General features: G+C 42.3%; 1 protein-coding gene across 2 annotated transcripts in view; it reads left to right on the top strand.

The window, feature by feature from the left end:
- Positions 1-20,359, top strand: part of Skap1 (src kinase associated phosphoprotein 1) — a 300,844-nt gene that overhangs the window by 67,871 nt on the left and 212,614 nt on the right. For both annotated transcript variants that reach the window (XM_052758935.1, XM_052758934.1), the window contains exon 4: positions 9,688-9,789. In XM_052758935.1, coding sequence (XP_052614895.1) covers positions 9,688-9,789 — 102 coding nt within the window. The remainder of the gene's footprint in view (positions 1-9,687; positions 9,790-20,359) is intronic.

The raw sequence follows: 20,359 nt of genomic DNA, 5'->3' as shown, positions 1-20,359 counted from the left end.
TGCCAAGAGGCTTTAGCACAGCCCCTAGAAGGATTTATACAAAGAAACACAATCCAAATTTATGATGTGTTTGCAAATGTAAGAAAAAGTCTGAATTTACAATATTTGTAATTTATTGTTAAGTGTCTTTCTACCACTCTCCCTGGAATGCTGCTATTTTATAAACATAAGCATTGGTTACAAACGTAGACTATCCCAACCTATGCTACTTTTTAAAGGGGACTCAATCAGCATGTTTCCCAAGGGGATTAATGAGGGAAATTTCCACAGGACTGACGCTCCTGCCGTTGGCTTTGGCCAACTTTTTAGTGTCAAGGGTCTTGACAGGAAGTTCTGTGCTTTGACTTCTTTCAGGCATTTCCCCCCTTTCCATACTTGCTGCATTTTTTTTAACACATTGATCTATAGGAAGCGGATGTACGCACGAGCTGATTTTAAAGTTTGTGATTGCTTTTAATACCTTAGGAGACATGTCCCCCTGCTTTTCATCTACTGGCTCCATTTCTGAGTGGAATCACGCACTTTAAAATTAGTGTACTCAGTGTTTGGTGACTGACTCACTGTCTGGGAAAATCAGGTGTACTTCTGTATGTGGACATAACAGAGTGCGTGCCTGGAGCCCACAGAGGCCAAAAGAAGACATCAGATCCCCGTATGTAACTAGAGTTAAAGACTCTAATGAGCAGCCATGTGGGTACTGGGAACTGAACCCAGGTCCTCTGGAAGAGCATCCAGTGTTCTTAACTGCTGAGCCATCTCTCCAGCCCCCATCTTTTTTTTTTTTCTTCTTTTTGAAGTCGATATTTTCCAAGATGTTTATTTCCTCCTAAATGTGTATTCTGGAGTAGATAATGTTGAGGCACAAAACAACAACAAAATCTAGCTTGGTGCTAGAAAGATGGCTCAGCCATTAAGAGTACTGGAATGCCCTTCCAGAGGACCAGACTTTGGTTCCCAGTGCACCTGCCCGTCAGGAGGCTCACAACCAGGGTGGCTGCAGAGTCACTAACAGAGGAAAAGGACCTCTATGCTATGGGCAAGGTGATTTATATGATGCGTCAAATCAAGCTTGCAGTCACTGCTGCCTCTACTGAGGTCAAGAGAGGGAAGCAGTCCTGTGAACCCTCTTTCCCTTTGTGAGCCGATCTGAATGGAATACACACTTGCCGCTTGAAGAGGTTACTGATCATAATTCATCTCGAAAAGGATGTTCTCCAGACAGATAGAGTGTTCCCACCACAGTCCCAGAGCCGAGAAGACTGAGGCAGGAGAACAAATGTTCTAAGCCAGCCTGGGCTGCATGATGGGGTTGTGTCTCAATCAATCAATCATCAATCAATCAATCATATCTTCCTAAACTTGAATGTTTTAAATTACGCCTTTATTTGCTCACTCTCTCTCTCCCTCCCTCCTACCTCCCCTCTCTCTGTGTGAGTGTGTGAGTGTGTGTGAGTGTGAGTGTGTGTGAGTGTGTGTGTGTGTGTGTGAGTGTGTGTGAGTGTGAGTGTGTGTGAGTGTGTGTGAGTGTGTGTGAGTGTGTGTGTGTGTGTGCGTGTGTGTGTGCGTGTGTGTGCGTGTGTGTGTGTGTGTGTGTGTGTGTGTGTGTGTGTGTGTGTGTGTGCATGGAGAGGTCAAAGGACAACTTGTGTGAGTCAGTTCTCCCCTTCCAACGTGTGGATCCCAGGGATCAAATTCAGATTATCAAGCTTGGTGGCAAATGCCTTTACCTGGTCCATTAAAAAAGATTTAACTATTTTTTTTTAACGTAGAAGATAAGTAGGGTTTATTATGAAGTAAAGTGGAACACATTAATGGAGTGGGAACGGGCAATGGCCAGAGAGACTGTTGTTCAAACCTAGCTTTTTAGCTGGGTTTTATATTATCATCATTAGTAGTAGTAATAGATTTCCTTTCATTTTTGAAATTATATTATAATATAATCTCCCTTCCTTCTCCTCCTTCCAAACCCTCCCATCTACCCCTTTGCTCTTTTTCAAATTCATGTCCTCTTTTTTCATTAATTGTTGTTATATGCATACATGTACATGCATATATATTCCTAAATACAACCTTCTCAGTCTTATAACGTTACTCATATGTATGTCTTCAGGGCTGACCGTTTGGTGCTGGATAACCAATTGATGTGCTCTTCCCTTGAAGAACACCATTTCTCCCACTCACAACATTCCTTAGTTGCCGTGGTTCTTTGTGTAGGGTTGAGGCCTTATATTAGTTTCTAAAGTCTCTAGAATAGATGGGCTCCTATAGGGTGCTTTCCTGTCTAGGTGACTGGCAGCCCATTTGGATTAACTCTTAAGGGAGAGAACAATGGAGTATCCTTTTCTTTACCAGAAATCTTCTGTCTGCATAATAACCAAGTGATGCATCTTACCCTTAAGATTTATATGCTTTGCCTGTGTTAATGATGCTGCAATAAAAAGGGGGAAATGGGGAGACATTCCATATGAAACTTCCGGTTCAAGAGACTGAGCATTGAATGGATGATGACGTCAGTGAGAGGCTCGGGTTGTTAAAGACTGTACATGGATGCTGTGGCACGCGTGGACAGGGATCTCTGTTCGATCTTGGCAGGGGCATGGGAGGCAGGATCTTGTCACTTTTCCATTGCAGCCTTGGTGGTTCCTGGAGGTCTGCAGTACTCACAGAGCTAACTCACCTCTTCACGGTACATCAAAAGCTGCTTTACATTTTCAGACCCGTGAATCTTACAATCCATCCTTTACTGTGCATTGGTTTATCTTTATCCCTCGGGCTGTCATAAAACTTTCCATAGATCAAGCAGTAGCCTATTGAAAATAGTCTCATTCTTTTCTTAAAAGGCGATTAATTTATTATTTATATACATGTGTATGAGCCTGTATGCATTTATGTGTACCATGTGCATGCAGGAGCCACAGAAACTGGAGTTACAGGAAGTTGTAAGCCACCATGTGGGTGCTGGGAACCCAACTCAGTTCCCCTGCAGGAGTAGCAAGCTCCATCTCTCCAGCGATCTCATTCTTCTTTAACAAAAGACACTGGAAATCAAACTAGCCTGGTAGTTTCAAGCACTTTCACTAAGTCATGGAGACTAATAGACCCTAGAATGAACCGGGATTACAAATGGGCGCTAAGACCCTGCTGTAGTTAGTTTGGAAGGAAGAAAAGGGGATGATGGGAAAAGACAGTGAGGTGAGCTCACAGTGACAAAATTACTATGTTCGTGTGGATTTCTATGTTTTCAAAGAATTTTCCTACTATGGTGCTTAAAGCATGATGATACCAGAAAGGGAAATGCCAGGTCTGAGCTACACTTAGGTCTGCACCATTTGAGCTCATTTTCTGTGATGCAGGGTCAAAACACCCAGGATTCACCATTAAAAAAAAAAATTAACAGATCGATCTGACTAAGCCTGGAGAGTTAAAAGCTGGTGAGCATGAAACCCTTGCTAAAAATGATATTTCGAAAGTCATCCCATACAATACTATAACAATAAATTTGAACTGAGAATGAGGCCACTTCCTTCCTGGTCATGTGTGTGGCTTTGTCAGTTCCCAGCTCCACATGGAGTGGAATTGCTTCTATTACCACTAACAACAACAATTCGTATTTTGGTTGATACCGTAAACTCAAGTTGCTGGCTGCCATGCCTTTGACTGCTTTGCCTTTGGATAATGATCACGTGATCATGATGGTTGATAAAGCGTGCAGCCTTGGAGCAGGTGGACTAGGGCTTAGGAGTCAGGGTGGGTGGGGCCGAAGCCTGACTCTGCCCCTTCTGTGGCACTTCTGTGGCTTTGGCTAAGTTGTTAAGTTGCTTCATTTCAACACTCGGGTATCTTCATCAGCATCTTTGGGATGGTAACATATCCTCGGGTTATACTGAGGATTTCCTGAGACAGTACATGAAGAGCCTTGACCCAGAGCCTGTATCCAGTAAGAATCCAGCAAGCTAGTCTACTTAGTATTGTAGCTGACTGTCTCCGGCAAATCAAAACATCCCGAAATGAAGTTGGATAGCTTACAATGAGAAAGAGAGTGGCGTGGTCCAAAGGAAACAGAACCACAGACCAATAATTCTAGGTTATGGTTGCCTGGCTGCTGTTGATCAATGCATTTGTCTCACAGCATATTTATCTGCGCACCATCAGATGCAGCTTCACACGTTTTTGAATTCTGTCAAGATCTCATTACTATTGAAAATATTCCAACTCAGCAGGTTCCATTTTGGTACCAGCGAGAATAACAGTGGTAGATGGAATGTGTTAGTGTAAAGCTGGCACCGTTGATGACAGTCTGTAAAAGACAGTTTGCTCTCTGAAGTGTGTGTTGTCACATATGAAATTGTCTCGCTGGAGCTGTTGCTACCAGCCCTCCAGTTTGCTAATTTCTAGGAGTTGCACCTTTATGCAAAACATAAGCGGGGTTAAAGATCTCAGCATTTTCCAGGAGTGATGGGGGAAGAAGCAGAAGAATACTGTGGTGTGTGTGTCTGTCTGTCTCTGTGCCTCTCAGTGTCTGTGCCTCTCTGTGTCTCTGCCTCATCTCCCCCTCCACCCCTGCACTTCTTCCTTTCTTTTTTTTGAGAGCTGGGATGATGCTACACACTGCAGCTCACCCTACTGGCTAAAATGAGAAACTGCACCTCAAAGGACCATTTTCCGTAAAAAGCGGGGGAGGGGCCTGCTGAGGAAGTACGTCTTAAGCAGCAGCCTTCCATGGGCCTTTGCCTCTCCAGTTTCCTGCTGCCTGATGTGGTTCCTTTGAGAATATTATTAAGCTGTGCTGTCCTTTGGGTTCCTGGAGTCACAGGAGTTTTGTGTGACTGTTCTTCGGGGTCAATTTGCTTCTGTTTCCTATTATTTATATTGCAACTCCAACAATGCTATTCTTAGCCTGGTAATGGAATTAGAAAGCAGTGTCCTTAAGAGAGAGGACTTAAGTTCAGAACTTAAGCTCCAATTACCTGTCCATTGAAGACCTAGTTGGAGCAACTTTAAAAAGGATGACAAATGGAAACTCTCTTCACCTGGCCTCTCATTCATTCTGCAGATTTAATGACGTTTGGTACTATTATACTCACTGCCATGACCTTGGAGGTGCGGGGGCAGGGGGGGGGATATTTACACATTGAGTTATGGGTAGATGGAGGAAGAAGAGAAAGATGGGCAAGAAGTCAGACTGTATGGAACAGAGAAGAATTTGAGGCCTTCACAAAACGTGGATTAATCGTAAGAACTAACCACCCAAGTCCAAATGGATATTTAGAAGTCAGTGAAGCCTCTCAGATGTTCTGTGGGAAACACCATACATTTTCTAATGCACGAGTTTGTGCAAAATGGTGTGTAATTTATAACACAAGTATTGACAGGCCCCTCCCCCTCCCCTGAAGCTGTGGTGTCGTAGATGGCTTGGTAATAAATTCACATGTGAATAACATTTCACATATCTGATCACATCTGTGTCCGACATTTTTCTTTAGATGCGGTGACTTAGGTGAATGGTTATAATCAGGAGTGATAAGCTGCCATTTTGATGATCCTACCGCAGTTCAGCTTTGGGAACTGTATTAGTGCTAAATTGGTCTGTGAAGAGCCGGCCATATTAATGCTGCCAAGCATGAAAACTAACTGGATTTGGATCAGGAAACTTTATTTATAGCATTTTAGTGAGGATTTATTAGTTTAAAGAGGGAGCCACATGCCTCGTGGGTTCTTAAACATTGAATGGAGTAGGAAGTCCTGTGTTCTCTTCTAATGTCAATAGCGGTAACAGAAAAAACATTACAATTTCACACTACTTCTGTTTCTGTATATTATCCAAAAAAAAGGTAACAAAGTCATAGAACAAGCCCAGGAAGTTTCTAAGCATGCAGCACACACAGTTGCTTCCAGTTGACAACGGATTTTATAACAACGCACTCACAATTAACTAGAAGAGAAATGGTCGCTGGTGACCTCTTCCGACACGAGGAAACGGATGAGTCTTTACCTATTGAACAGAAAACGGGCGTTTCTGTTTCATATGTTATTTCAGCTTACATTTCATTACATTTAAAAAAATGTCCAACCTGCTTTCTGTCTCTTTTCATCTCTTTGGTAAAATTGTCACCGTGCTCTGTCTTTGTCCCTAAACAGTCGACTGTCCAGAATTACAAGGGGAACATCATGGTTCGTTTCTCTCCTATTCTATTTGGAACTGAATTAGTAAATGAAAGTTTTTAGCAGTTTAATTCACTTCTCCATAAAGTTTATGGAGAGGCAACAGCTGCAAAAGCCAACTTTTAGTGGCCAAGCTACTGTTTCCGAATTAAGGGGGAGCTCATTAGCTGGTGGTGAAAACAGAGAATAAAGACAAAGAACACGGAATCCCTGACAAATAATTGCCTCACACCGGACATGAAGCTCTTTTATCTTTCTGCTCCAAACCCAGAAATCCCCAACTTATCACTCTATGAAGTATGAATGAAATTGGGTTTGACTCTCGGAAAAGAATAATAGAGAAATCACCTCCGTGATGGGCCCCTCAGCGCAGTACTCAGTGGAGAGCCCGCCATTGAATATACTAAGGAGCATATAGAGCGCCCAATTCTTATGACACTCAAGATCGCGGAACAAATTACCAGCTAATAGCAGGTGAACCCCTGATAGAGTTCCCCTAGATCTTGTTTAGAAATACAAAGAAAGGGACTGAAGCCAGTGGATGTGATTAATGGAGATATAGTGTGTTAGAATGTATATCTGTAGAGAAATGTATTGATTCTGAGTGAGTTGCAGTGGGAAGTGTGTCTCCAGTGGCAGAGAGAGGGCCTTGCCTGTGAGAAAGCCGCTCTAAGCAGATGGAGTTCAAAACCCTAATTGTTCAGTTGCTGAGTGGAAATGTCTGTCACCGTAGCTTGTGATCATTTATGTCTGATCCCACTGGACTCCAGTTGTGGCCACTTGGAACAGGGACTGTGAGAGCTGCAGATGAATCCAGCGAACACGCGAGGCTTGCTTTAAGGAAAAACTATACCTTTTAACTTCAGCTGACCCAGAATGACCATGGTAACTGTCAGTTCTTCTATAAAACTTTCCACCTGTGCATCTTAACTAGTTGTAATCATTTTAATGACACAGGAACATCTATTTACGCAGTGTGATAGGCTAGATTCGATGTGAGCTCAGGGGAGGTGGGCCACTGGATATACCGTAAAAAACACTTATGACATCTTCATCATCAGAAACTAATTGCACTTAAGTGTAAGGCATGTTTTTCCACCACAGCCATCTGTAGTGCCGACCTAGACTCCATTGGAAGCGTTGCATTATAATCCTTCCTTGCTGCATGTGGAGACGGGGCGGCGGGGGGGCCACAGGGGCACCGAGCACAGTGGAGTTGAAATCCACCTTGTGTAACTATTCAGACACCACTGAATCCTGTGGAAGGGACTTTACCTCTGAGGTGACTAAATCCAGTCAATTCTAGGCAGGTGTTTGGGGTAAAATTTTTAGACAAGGGAGCTGTGAACACAATCTGCATGCTGGACTAGATCTTGGAACAGAAATAAAGTCATTAGTGGAAAATTCCATGAAGTATAAATTAAGCCTGAATGCGCCGGGATTAATTCGTTGGTTTGGCAGATAGAGTTCCCTCATGGAAGAAGCTGACTTTGGGGAAAGCTGGATGAAGGCTGTATACAAGTGCTGTGCTAGCTTTACAGCACATTCGAAACTTATTTCAAGGATGGGCAGTGGTGTCCCAGAATTTGGGAAGCAGAGGCAGGAGGATCTCTATGAGTTCGAGGCCAACCTGGTCTACACAAGCGAGTTCCAGGACAGCCAGGGCTGTATAGAGAGACCCTGCCTCAAAAACAAGAACAAGAACAACAACAACAACAAAAACCCAGTTTATTTAAAATTTCAAAAAATCTTTAAAAATACAAAAACAAAAACAAAAATTCCCTCTGATCATCATGTATATTTTTTTAGACGTTAGACTAGACAGGAGCGGGTTCTTCCTCTCGGCAGTACTTCTACCAGGTATCTGAAGCAAGCAGAAAGCTACATCGAGAATGATGGTTGACCAGTGAAGTTCAGCATGTCCCAGAAGTGTTCAGTTTTGCTTGGAACATACAGTACTTTCTTTTAAACAAAGGTTTCTGATTTGCCACCAAAATGAACATTCCTTTTATCTTTGCAGCTCACGCTCAGGTTTCGAGCCTGGCAGTTCCTCTGCGTCCTCGTTGATAATGTCATTTCAGAGGCTCTGCTACGGCGTAAAATTTGAGTGTTTTAACCCTCTGTCCGGTATCTGAGACTTTTATTGGCTAGCAGTCGCACAGGGACGCTTTTACGCTCAAAGCATGTTTCTTCTGGCTTTAGCTACTCACTGTCGCATCAGGTCAAAGAATTTTTTTCTACAATAAACGCTACAGTTTATTTTAAAGTCCTATGCCTGCAAGTGTTCTGGGCAGTCTCGGGCGGGCATCTACCTACCACCGGGCATTTGGAGATGAGTCTGGTTTGTGGAAACAGAAGACCACAGCCATTCCCTCGTTCCCCCCCCCTCCCCTTTTTAAAATCAGTTTATATCCTCCCTGTCCTTGTAGTTTAATTTTAGGAAATAAACCTTTAAAGTGAGGCAATACAGATTCTATGCAGGTTGTTCGGTTTCACTGCTCCCTGGTTGAAATTCTGGGCCAAAAACACTACAGTGTTTACTGAGATTAGCACTGGTGATTTCCTTTGGAAATTAGTATCTGAGATAATATTAAATTCAGTTGAAAAATCCCGTTTTCATGTTTGTGAAATGAACCAAGCAGCTGTCGGTATGCTTTTTATCAGCAGTCTGTACCTCTGTTTGGGGGATTTTTAAGGAAAGCAATTTACAATGCTTTCATTTTCTTCCGGTTTCTGAGTGAGCTAACATCTTCCGCCTGAACCTTTTAAAGCATCATAATAGCATTGGCCACTTCTACAAAATACAATTCAACACAGGCCGAAAACACCCAAAAGGGATTAGCAATGTTTTAATTGCATAATTCAGTATTGTATATACATTACCTTTTATCAAAGTCATTTGCAGAACAAATATTACCTTCCTCCGGCTTTTAGAATTCCTGAGAGGTTGGTTGCGGGCTGTAAACTAGAATTACAAGAGAGAACTTTATTAAGGTTGCAAAACAAGTAGTGATTTAAATAGGCATAGAATCCAGCAGAGTCTGGGTTCTCTCTGTTTACGGCTCTTATTTTTCAGGGTGAGAGAGAGAATATTGACCTTGCTACATTATATTATGTGGAGAAGATTAGCCTTTGTGTCTTTCTTTCTGTTTCATTTAGAAACGGAAAGAGAAAGAGGCCTTTGGGGTAAAGGTTGTAATTCATGGAGATGTAGAATATATGAAAACAAATTTATACAGCTATGTTTTCATTTTAAATGTGACAGAGAAATTGCTCTTTTGTGGTGAAAGGTCTTCCACTCCATGCTACCAGTTGCTTAGTGCTAGAGAGAGGTGGTAGAGGGGAAATTTTTGCACACAGGTAAGTTGGTTCTTAAAGTTCTTTTTCTGGTTCTCATGTGCTAAGGGTTTTTGGATATGCACATCAGGTAAGAGATGCATCCATTTTACAAGTGCCAGAAGACACCTGTAAATATGCTCATCAAGATGTCCACGGGATGACCTGATTTTCTTTCTCAATCCTCAGGAGGAGACCTTGGCCAGGACAGCTCTGATGACAATCTGAGTGGGACTCACGGCCCACCCCTCCCATCAGATGCATCCTTTTGGTCAGATTATCAGGATGAGGGTGAGTCACCTTTCTGGGCCTTGTTACCTTTCCCTGGCCCTCTTTGCCTGTTGTAACTTTGTATCCAGCCATGAGTTTTCTGTGTTGGTGATCACCGGTTTACAAAGAACAACTGCTTGCTTTGTTCCGATGCTGGTCCTCTTGGGTAATCCAACGCTCCCAAACTGAATCTATTTAGGGCAAAGCTAACTCCATGTTGGAGCAGGAAGACACCCTTATTGATCCCTTTCTAAGAACAGTAACTCACAAGCTATGAGGGCATTTTAAGACTACAGGGCCCACCTAGGTTTTCCATCCTTCCGGTCTCTTGGCTTTACTGAGGTGCATAAGAGTTGGAATTTGCACTCACAGACAATTGGGTTATTAATTTATTGAGAGATATTTGAGACCTTTGAGCCTATTATACCAAATTATTTCACCCGTGCTCACACACCTCTGCTTCAAGGAGAAGGCACGAGAACTCGGTGCACATTTCCCCGCAGCATCCATTTTATTTGAATTTTTGTAAATAGGAGGAGTTAAAGAATTTCACTGTTAAGACATTTAAAAAATATGTAATGGTAGGTAACACTCAATGCAAAAATATCCATGAATTTTTAGATCTGTTAGTGTAGAGATTGCGGCCTGGTGGCTGCCAGCTTCCGGTGCAGGCTTAGATTTCCCAAGGGTGAGAGTTTGCTGTGTTCTCCTGGCATCCGGCCACAGGAGCAGAAGGTTGGATCATCTCGATGTGCACGGTGTCCTTATCAAACCCTCTCATGCCTTTCCAGTGGGAGGAAAGGGTGAAGATGTTCCTGAACCAAATAGTAAATTGGAGGCTTAGTATTCTTAGGGGCTGGGAATAAAGTTGGTGAATTATTCCCTGTTTCTCTATGAATCTGTAGTCTTCTGTTTCTTTTTCCTCTAAGTTTCAAGAATGTGCAGTCCCTGTTTTCCTCTCTCTTTACCTATTCATCATTTGCTCTTTCATGTAGCCTTTTTGATGAGTCTTATTTTTCTCTTTCGTTGAATTGATGACTTCCGCCTCAGAGCGACAGATCGAATTGCCTAGGAATATTTTTATCTTGCTTGGGCTTCATATGCTAGCTTTGTATGCTAGCTTTGTATGCTAGCAAAGGGAGTGATACCCATGTGTTCAAAGTTGGTAAGATCCACACTGGAGCAGGTATTGCACTAAAAAGTCTGTTTGGGCTGAACGCTTAATAATTACCTTGGTAGCTGATTAATAATTGCAGAAAATTAACAGTGCAAAACCTGAAGAAACTAACATTTCATTTGGTTTTGATTAAACTAATGCTTGACAGAATCAGAACAATGGTGCCTCATTAATTCATAGGTCACTTATTTGGTATTTCCAGCTTCCCAAAATACAGCTGAGAACTCAATAAGTAAGCCCGAAAGACCTCGAAGGAGAAATAGATGCCAGTGACTTCTGAGTTAACACTTAGGTTTCTTATACTTGGGAGTGGCCCTGAGGCCCTCACTGGGGGAAACCCTTATCCTTACGAATTTGTATTACAGTGTTTTGGTTTCTCGGGCCTCCGTAAAGCTTCATGTTAGAAGGGGTACCGTGAGCTGAGTGTGGTAGCACACACGTGATGGGAGGGTGAGGCAGGAGGATCTTGGGTTCTAGGCCAGCCTGGGCTATAGCAAGATTCTGTTTCAGAAAAACAAAAAATGAGGAGGAAGAGGTAGGAGAAGGAGGGAAAAGATATGAGGAGAAAGGAGAAGGGGAGGGAGAGGAGGAGGAAGAGAATTGAAAAGGCATTGACTAGAATGTGACACTAAGGTAAGAATCAGAAGCTAACTTGAACTATGAAAAATAGAACCCAGAGGTTGGTAGGGTAGCTCAGTGGTAGATTACTTGCCTAACATATATGCAAGGCCCTGGTTTTGATCCTTAAGACAGCAAAACAAACATACAAAAGAAAACTCCTAAAAATAAATAGAATAATGGACAAAAAATACATAAGATCTTTAAGTAAAATTTATACAGAAATTTATAAAACAAAACCACAGCAATCTGGGGCTTACTTATATCCTAGAGAGAGATCGCTCATATTCTCTCCCTGGATAAATCAAAATGCTTAAAGCTGACATTTACTGAGCATTTCCTGTGAGTCTTGAATTTATGTTCTAAGCATCTTGGATATACTATTTAACCCTCACAGAAGCCCTGAGCGGTACGTGTTAGCACTGCCCTCATTTTACAGGCTTACCTGATCACACTGCTGCTGTGTATTAGGGCCATGATTTGAACCTGTGTGCGTTGGTTCTAGACGCTCTTTTACTAACCCACCCTACTGTTGTTACTCCTGCCCTATCTAAGACATCCCCAAGGATGGATCTATCTCCCAGATACTTTGGCTCAGATTATATAAGCAGTACACTTAACACTTAAAATGCTTTCTTTGGGAACTGGGGGCATGGCTCACTTGGGAAAGTACGTGGTGGGTAAGCCTGGGGACCTGACTTGAGACATCCAGCACCTATATCAGGGTGTAGTCCACACCTGTAATCCCTGTGGTTGGGGGTAGAACCAGGAAGATCCCTGGGGCTTTCTGACATCTGGTCTTGCCAAATCATTGACCTCCGGGTTCACTGAGGGACCCAGGCTCAAAAAATAAGGCAAAGGAATGACTGAGAAAAGTGCTCACTGTCAACCTCTGACCTTCACATGCATGTGCATGCAGCTGATACATGCAAGTGGTTGCCTATGTGCACATGTGTATACACACAAACACATACATGCTGCATAGACACAAATATTTTTGTTAAAGAAGTTGAATTTCACAAGTGTGTTGGTGGATCTTGGAGTATAGTTCATGGCAGAGCCCTTGCTTGGGTAGCATGGACGGGACCATGGCTGGATTCCCAGCACTGGAAACAAATCGTGTTAAAGGAAGTATACTAATATGTGGAAAATTCCAACGTGGAAAATTCTGTTCCATAAACACTTTCAAAATGAGAGCCTGGAGAGATGGCTCAGCGTTAAGAGTACTTGCTGCTCGTCCTGAGGACCTAAGTTTGGTTCTCAGCAACCATGTCGAGTGATAAACAACCACCTGCAATTCCAGCTCCAGGAGATCTGATGCTCTCCTCTGCCTCCCCAGGCACCCACACACACGTGGTATACACTCACACACGTAGACAATGCTACAAATAAAATTAAATATTAAAAAGGGAGTTTCCCAAAAGGGCAGTTAATTATATTAGCAATATTAAATTCTTACTTCTAAGATTTTTTGTCTTCCTTCCTGTGCATGAAAGGTAGAGAATCCCCACGGGACTCAGTTGATGGTAGAGATGGGGCTAGATGGATGAACGTGTGTTAGAGACTTGAGTATAGCATGACCCCACGTTTGAGTTTCTGCAAAGCCTTGAATCAAGAACAGAACAAGCGCTCTTGGTGTGTAGCAGGCGAGGCAGAGTTAAAGATGTGTAAGTTTCCTGCGGAATTAGAGAGAGGGCTATAGGGAGGTTAGAGCTTGGGGTAAACTCTGATGCTCTAATTGGGTTGAGCGTTATAGGGCCGCTAATGCTTTGTGCCATCTATTTAACAATACTTATGTAGAGATTCTAAGGCACCATGTGAAGGTCAGCAGGATGAGCAGTGCAAAGACAGACAGTTCCTTTCCTCACGCTCGCAGCCGTCTCCCTGGGAGACGCACTCTTGCTAAACAGACAAACCAGAAGGTGAGCAGGTGCCAAGCCAGTGGCTCTGTTTGCTTTGGGAAGAAAATAGGTTTAACCTGCTCTGCGCTGGTGGTTATTTTAAGCTTTTGGATTTTATCTGTATTAGAAACCATCAAACTGTTTTAGCTTTGTTTTCTTCCACCTCTCCCAAGTCAGAAGAGCATTCTTAACTTTGAATTATTAAAAGAACACACAGTCTGCCCACTGCTTTGCTGATAAGAGGCAATAACTATGGTGCATGTCGTGTTTGGATCATGCCTTTGTGGAAACTACAAAGAGACCCAGAAGAGCATGGAATTCTGGCCAGGTGTACAGGGGAGGGAGGGAAGGAGGGAGGGAGAGAGAGAGAGACAGAGAGAGACAGACAGAGAGAGACAGACAGAGACAGAGAGAGACTAAGATAGAGACTGAGAGATGGGGTGGGGAGATGAAGAGAAAATACCAAGGTTATAGACTAAACCATGCATAGAGTTGAGAGTATATTGCTACCTGATTACAATTCCGTTTTCCTCTGCAGTCCCTGGCAGGCTATATCCTGTGGAGAGATGCTCACAGAACATAGCTCTGCCCCTGGGAATGAAGACTTGCTAACACAGAGTGATGTTTAGATTTCTGAACTGAAAGCGTAGTTTCTTCTATCGGGAAGGGAAGAAGACATTGACTACGGCACCTGAACAAAAAGGGAAGTTAGGAAACACCGAATACAGTAACTGAACAAAAAGCCGTCACCCGAGAGCCCCAGTATCTAATTGATTTTAGTGTCTAAAATCTAGAGTGGATTCGAATGCATCTATAAAACCTCCCTCATTAGGAGAAGGAAGAAGTCCTGTCTACGCAGTCTTTCAAAGACGGATTAGGCAAAGTGCTTGTGCTATCAACACGGTACAGTGACTCCTTCTGGAAGAAAGAAACACATGAATTGTTTTAAAAGAAATAAGAAATCTGCAATAGTGTGTGTTTACTATATATGATTGTATTCTAATTAAACAAAGATGTTAGACACATATATCTGTAAAGAAGTGAGAATGTGTTTGCAGCTAATTTTACCCAGGACTGTTGGAAGGTCAGAGAAAGTTCTTGCTGAGTGAGAAACAAGTTGGGAATGCAAAGATCTGCAGTGCTCTTGGAGAAGAACAATGGATAACCACAAAAACTTAATGATAAAGTTACTACGTAGTTGATTTATAGCAAACCGCAAATTTGGTCAAGGAGCAATACGGGCATTTTCAACTCCACGCTTCTTTTGAAAAGCACATTTAAAAGTATAAAGACTGTTCTAGAATTGGATTTTAGTGGAGTTGCTTTCAGCGTTTCTTAGTTTTAAATTTCTCTGTTTTCATCTAAGTTCTGAATGTAAGCCACTCTGGGATTTATGACTGTGCACAACAGTCTTAGGAATTGAGGGCACTTGCCAAGCACACGTGAAGCTCTGGATTCTAGAAATAAAAAAGATTATACACAACAATAGACTTGCTTTTTGTTAGTTATTGTGGGCTTTAATTTTATTGTTATTATTATTATTATTTCCCAGTGCTGGGAATTGAACCTCAGGCCCTACAGATTCCAGGCAAGTATTTTACCACTGAGCTAGCTTTCTAGTACTTTTTATTTTTCAATCATGGAAAAAAGACATTAGAACTGAATGTATTTCAAACTCTGTTGGTATTGTGAAATGAAAACAAAGATTTCGAGCTGGATATGGTGGCACCCATCTGTAATCTTAGTGCCTGGGAGATAGAGACAGAGGCTCAGAAGTTAACCGCATAAGGGGTTTGAGGCCAGCCTGGACTCAATATAAGAGACCCTGTTTCAAAACAAAACAAAAAGATTATGACCTTTGTCTACCCACCATGTGGATGTGTTGCTGCAAAGAAGGAAAAAAGTTTTAATGTATTAACTAAAATTTGAGGGGTGAAATACAAGTTTGTGCTACAATTTGCTGTGCCAAAGTTAGAGTCATGGAGTCTGGGTGTGATAGTCATGTTGGAAGATGTGATAAGGGGCCGTCTTCTGGGTCAGCTCATTTAGTTCTCAAACCAGCACAGAGGGGGACGAACTGTCACCCCCATTTCCAGGTAAAGAAGTGCGGTTTAGAGAAGGCAAGTGATTTGGCCGTGGATGGCCACACCAAGTCCATGTGGGGAACCAAAGTCCCACTGGATCCCGTAGCTACCTGTTCTTTGGGCTTTTCAACTCATTCTCTTTATTGCTTTGTCTCATTAATATAGTGTTAACTTGTAAATAAAGTATCCAGAGCTGAATTTTGCCCTGTAACTACAGCTTTACAAGTATCCCACAGAATTCAACATGTACTGCCCTCATTATAACTCACAGTTCCATTCTGTGTGCTATAATTTCCGTTAGGAAATCATCACTTAAACCTATATGTTATTTAGATGCATCTATGGTGCTTTTCTTATGATTTTTAAAATATAATAAAGTAATAAAAATATATTTTTAATATATGGAGGCGGGGCTAGTATGTGCATGGGGCTGGTATGTGCATGTGAGTGCAGGTGCCTGTGGAGGCCAGAAGAGGGCGCCAGATTCCCTGGAGCCAGAGTCACTGGCAATTGTGAGCCACCAGACAAGGATGCTGGCTGAACTGAACTCAGGTCCCCAGCGAGTTCAGTGTGATCTCTTAACCACTGAACCATCTCTCCAGCCCCTTTTCTTCTGATTTTTATTTAACTTGTTTTGTTGTGGGTTCTAGGATTTTTTTTTTTTTAAATATCCTACTATCTCACAATTAAATTCTAATTTTATTACGTTATAGTCTAAGATCACAGGCTACATTGTTTCGAGTCTTCACGGGTCAGTGAGACTTTCCTTGTAGCCTGGTAGTTATTATTTTGTGTTTCCATGCTGTACGGTCTCTTCTGTAAGTCCTGGTTGACTATATTCGTCCTGTTTTTATGTGTATAAAGGGTGTTCTTTGGCTCTTTTGTGGCCTAACTTTCCTTCTATCTGCCGAGAACGTTATGCTAAGATCTCCAATTACAGCGGTCGATCTATCCCTTTTTCTATTTTGTTCTACAGTTTTGAAATTATAGTTCTAAAAAGAACTCTAATCATCAGAATCTGAACGGGCTGAGGCCTACCTTTTGAGCATCTACTTTCTCTTCTCCATGTAGTCTCTTCCATTGGCTGAGCCAATTTTGCCATCCCTCCCCCCGCCACAGACTTTGTACTCGGTGAGTATGAAAAATGTCTTCCCACCAGCCAGTTTCACATCTCTGTCATTGCGAAATAGTAAAGACCAGCTTTAGTGTGGGAATGATGCAAGCTCATTGAGTAAATAAACAGCACTCCATAAGGTTTACTGAGGTATGTGAATTGATGGAGCAGGGATTAGAGGCAAATGACCCCATTGATCAGGATAATTCTTAGGTGAAATCTGTCCATAGCTTGGGAGGAAAATGTGTGCTGAGATACTTTAATACTCAATACCTCAGGATGAACAGCATCTAAGTAGATGGGAAGTAAGAACAGGCTGGAGAGAGTGAACTATTCCCTTTCCCTTGATGGAGTTAGCTCTCTCTCTCTGTCTCCCCCCAACACCGTGTGTGTGTGTGTGTGTGTGTGTGTGTGTGTGTGTGTGTGTGTGTGTAAATCACATGAACTGTGTGAACATATTTAGAGTTTTGTTCTTTTTTATTCTATACTATGAAGCTAGTTGAAAATGACTCAAAATAGGCTCCCCTTATGTGTCTGTAAGTAAATCCACATGCATGCATCCATACATTCAAATAAACAGTTATCACGTTTTCATTTTATTCTCCAGACAATTGCATTCATCTTTGTTGTTAGCTAGAAGATGTCTTTTTCTTGAATAAAGGCACATGGCTCCTATCAACCCCAATAGAAGCGACGTGCATGTGTGTTTGGGGCTCTCACTGGAGAGGATCATAAACGTCATTTATCTGATTATGATCTGGGGACCCAAGAACACATTCTCTAGTAAAGCACCTGTCTGATGACCATCGTGGGTTTCTGAACAAGTTTGTGTTGGCTTCAGGTGAGTCCTTCTGATTTTAGATCACTGAGAGGAATTAAGGCCTCCATGTTGAGTTAGCTGTGATAAGGGTAAGTAAGCTGTCACTCACAATCATAGTGGCCTTCTTCATGAAGACAAATGTCTTATTAGATCTAAGGCATCATGTCGTTTCTGTAGTCTGGTATAAATCACAGATGAAGATGACAAACGGGGTTTCAAAGTTGACAGTAATTTATATAACTTGAACAAATGATTACCACGGATTATACATGTTTCGTGAAGAATTAAAAAACAATAACAATTATCTGTCTATGAACAACCCATTTTTCATTCTCTACCCCAGCGTATCCAGCTGCGGGTGCCTGTTTAACCTTCCTCAGGGCCCGGCACACACTCTCATCCCGCGGGTTCTGGGTAGTCTTCCACTGCTTTGACTGGAAAACAAAAACAAAACAGAAACTTGCAAATGTAATCTAAGTTTCTACATGAGATCATGGCTTTTTTTTTTTTTTTTTTTTTTTTTTTTTTTTTTTTTTTTTGGTTTTTCGAGACAGGGTTTCTCTGTGTAGCTTTGCGCCTTTCCTGGAACTCGCTTTGGAGACCAGGCTGGCCTCGAACTCACAGAGATCCGCCTGGCTCTGCCTCCCGCGTGCTGGGATTAAAGGCGTGCGCCACCACCGCCCGGCTGAGATCATGGCTTTTTAGACCCTGAAGGTGCTTGGCAATCACCTAACGGAGTGTAGTTTTACCAAAGAGGAAACCTAATTTTAAAGAAGTCCCCGCTCCCACAGCTAGCACGTGACAGAGGCAATGCTGGACCACATTCACGTCTGTGGGCTTGGCCTGTCTGTGTCCATTCTCTCCTCACCCGTGGGTGTTCCCAGCATGCTCTTCAGGGTGATGCTCAAATGGTCTTGCAGGCCTGACCCTGGCTCTTAAGCTAAACCTTTTAAGATTTAGTGAAGTTCTTCAGACACACACATCTTTCATTTACATGTTCATAACCTTTTCCCATAATGACTCAGGACGGTGTATTTTATAAACATTCTCAAAAGTCTCCATAAATGCTAATAGAACTGTGGATAAAATACAGTGAATCCCTGAATTGATTTGACATTGGACTAATTAGTTATCTTTCTGGGCCTTTTGTCCATTTTATAGATTTTAATATACCACCAATAAAGAGTTTGTTATTCAAACACCCTTATTCAGATATGGGCTTAGCACACAGGATCCAGAAGGGAAGAAAGCTGTAAGTCCTTTCTGTAGGGAGCCGGTCACCTCGCTGAAAGGAGGGACTTGAAATTTCCCCGGTGTGTGCCATATAGCCAGGTGCTGGTGGGGAGGGGCAGAGGCCAGTGAGTAAGGGCCAGTTGGTTGGTCCTGCAATATTTTGGAAGAAAGTGAAAGGAATACTTGACTTCTGGCCAAAGTGGCTTTGGAAGTCTTTTCCAGAAAGGTCAAACATTTATTGAACTTCCCTTCCAATTAGTAGGAAAACAGTGACAGCCTTTAAGTGCAAATGGCTGATTTTCAAGACTGACTTGGCAGATGAGATTCTTTACATAATGCCTGGAGTATTTTTTTTCTCTCCAAATCCTAAACTCATCAGCAAGGAATGAGTTTAGTAGTGATCACGTCCTCATACGGTAAACAGCTATTGAGGATGCTACTGGTCATTCCAGTGGGTGGAAACACGTAGGGTTCCGTTGCCTCTGCATTGTGTGTGCGGGGTTGTTCAGACACCAGTGAGAAGTGGGGAAGATTATGTCTCCGCATGCTGTTGATTGGAAAACCGTGTAACACCATGCTGAATTACCTTGTTCTTAGAGTCTATGAATGCGGCACAGTTCAACGTAGCTTCTGATTTGCAGAGACAGTTTCAGCACTCCAGGGTTTGTTACTGTGCTCATGGCAACCGTGTTTAAAATTCGAAAGCCCTCGTATCATCTTAACGACTAGACTGTCCTTCCTCAAGTTCCGAAAATGTTGACCATTTTCACTTCAAAGTCTACTCTTCACATAAGTTTAGATAAATCACTGCCTAAGGTCAAATATATGCATACATACATATCCATGTGTGCGCGCACACACACATTTAACTCTTCATTCTTTGGCAGCCTTTGCTTTCCTGTTAGCCATAAATTCTTTGGGCTGGGCATAGAGCTCAGGGGTGGAGCTTTTGTCTAGAATGTGCAAGACCCTGAGTTTGATCTCTAGCAGAGAGAGAGAGAGAGAGAGAGAGAGAGAGAGAGAGAGAGAGAGAGAGAACGAGGGTTGAAGCTGTGGTCTGACCAGAATATCATGGTGGACTTGGCAAAGATTGTTGGATTCACAAACTCTGTCCCCTTCCGGACTTTAATAATAGCCTTTTAAAAAAAAAATGTTGTGCCCTAAGGGCTTTGAGCCCAGACACACCAACAAGAAACAAAGATTACACAGAATAGAATCTCTGGCTTGTAAAAGATTGGAATTTTTAGGGGGAAATGTTCATTCATGGGACATTTCCACTTAGAGAAGTCTTTATACAATTTGCTGAAATGTTTTGTTTTCTTTTTTTGTAAATGGTTAGCCTGTAACTTACATGGCATAGCATCTTTTCATAGAATGCCCTGAAATGTAGGCCCAATCTTATAATTATGTCATTTCACAATGAAGCCTTGGATTTTATTTTATTAGCACAGGGCTAACTGCTGCCATGATCTCTCCCATCTGCCGATGACCGTTGTCATCCCTGGAAGACATTTGTGAACGCCCAAGCGCTCAGGGTGAGAAGTGTCTGAGTTACCTAATCTAGCCCATCTAATGAATTCACATCATTCTTACTAATATCTCATTTAATTAATTATCAAATATAGCCATTGTGGTTTGGATCCT

This window comes from Peromyscus californicus, unplaced genomic scaffold (assembly GCF_007827085.1).
Source record: "Peromyscus californicus insignis strain IS unplaced genomic scaffold, ASM782708v3 Scaffold_3__1_contigs__length_106647218, whole genome shotgun sequence".
Classification (NCBI taxonomy): domain Eukaryota; kingdom Metazoa; phylum Chordata; class Mammalia; order Rodentia; family Cricetidae; genus Peromyscus; species Peromyscus californicus.
Note: the sequence above shows the minus strand (reverse complement) of the source record. Positions and strands in the feature narration are given on the sequence as shown.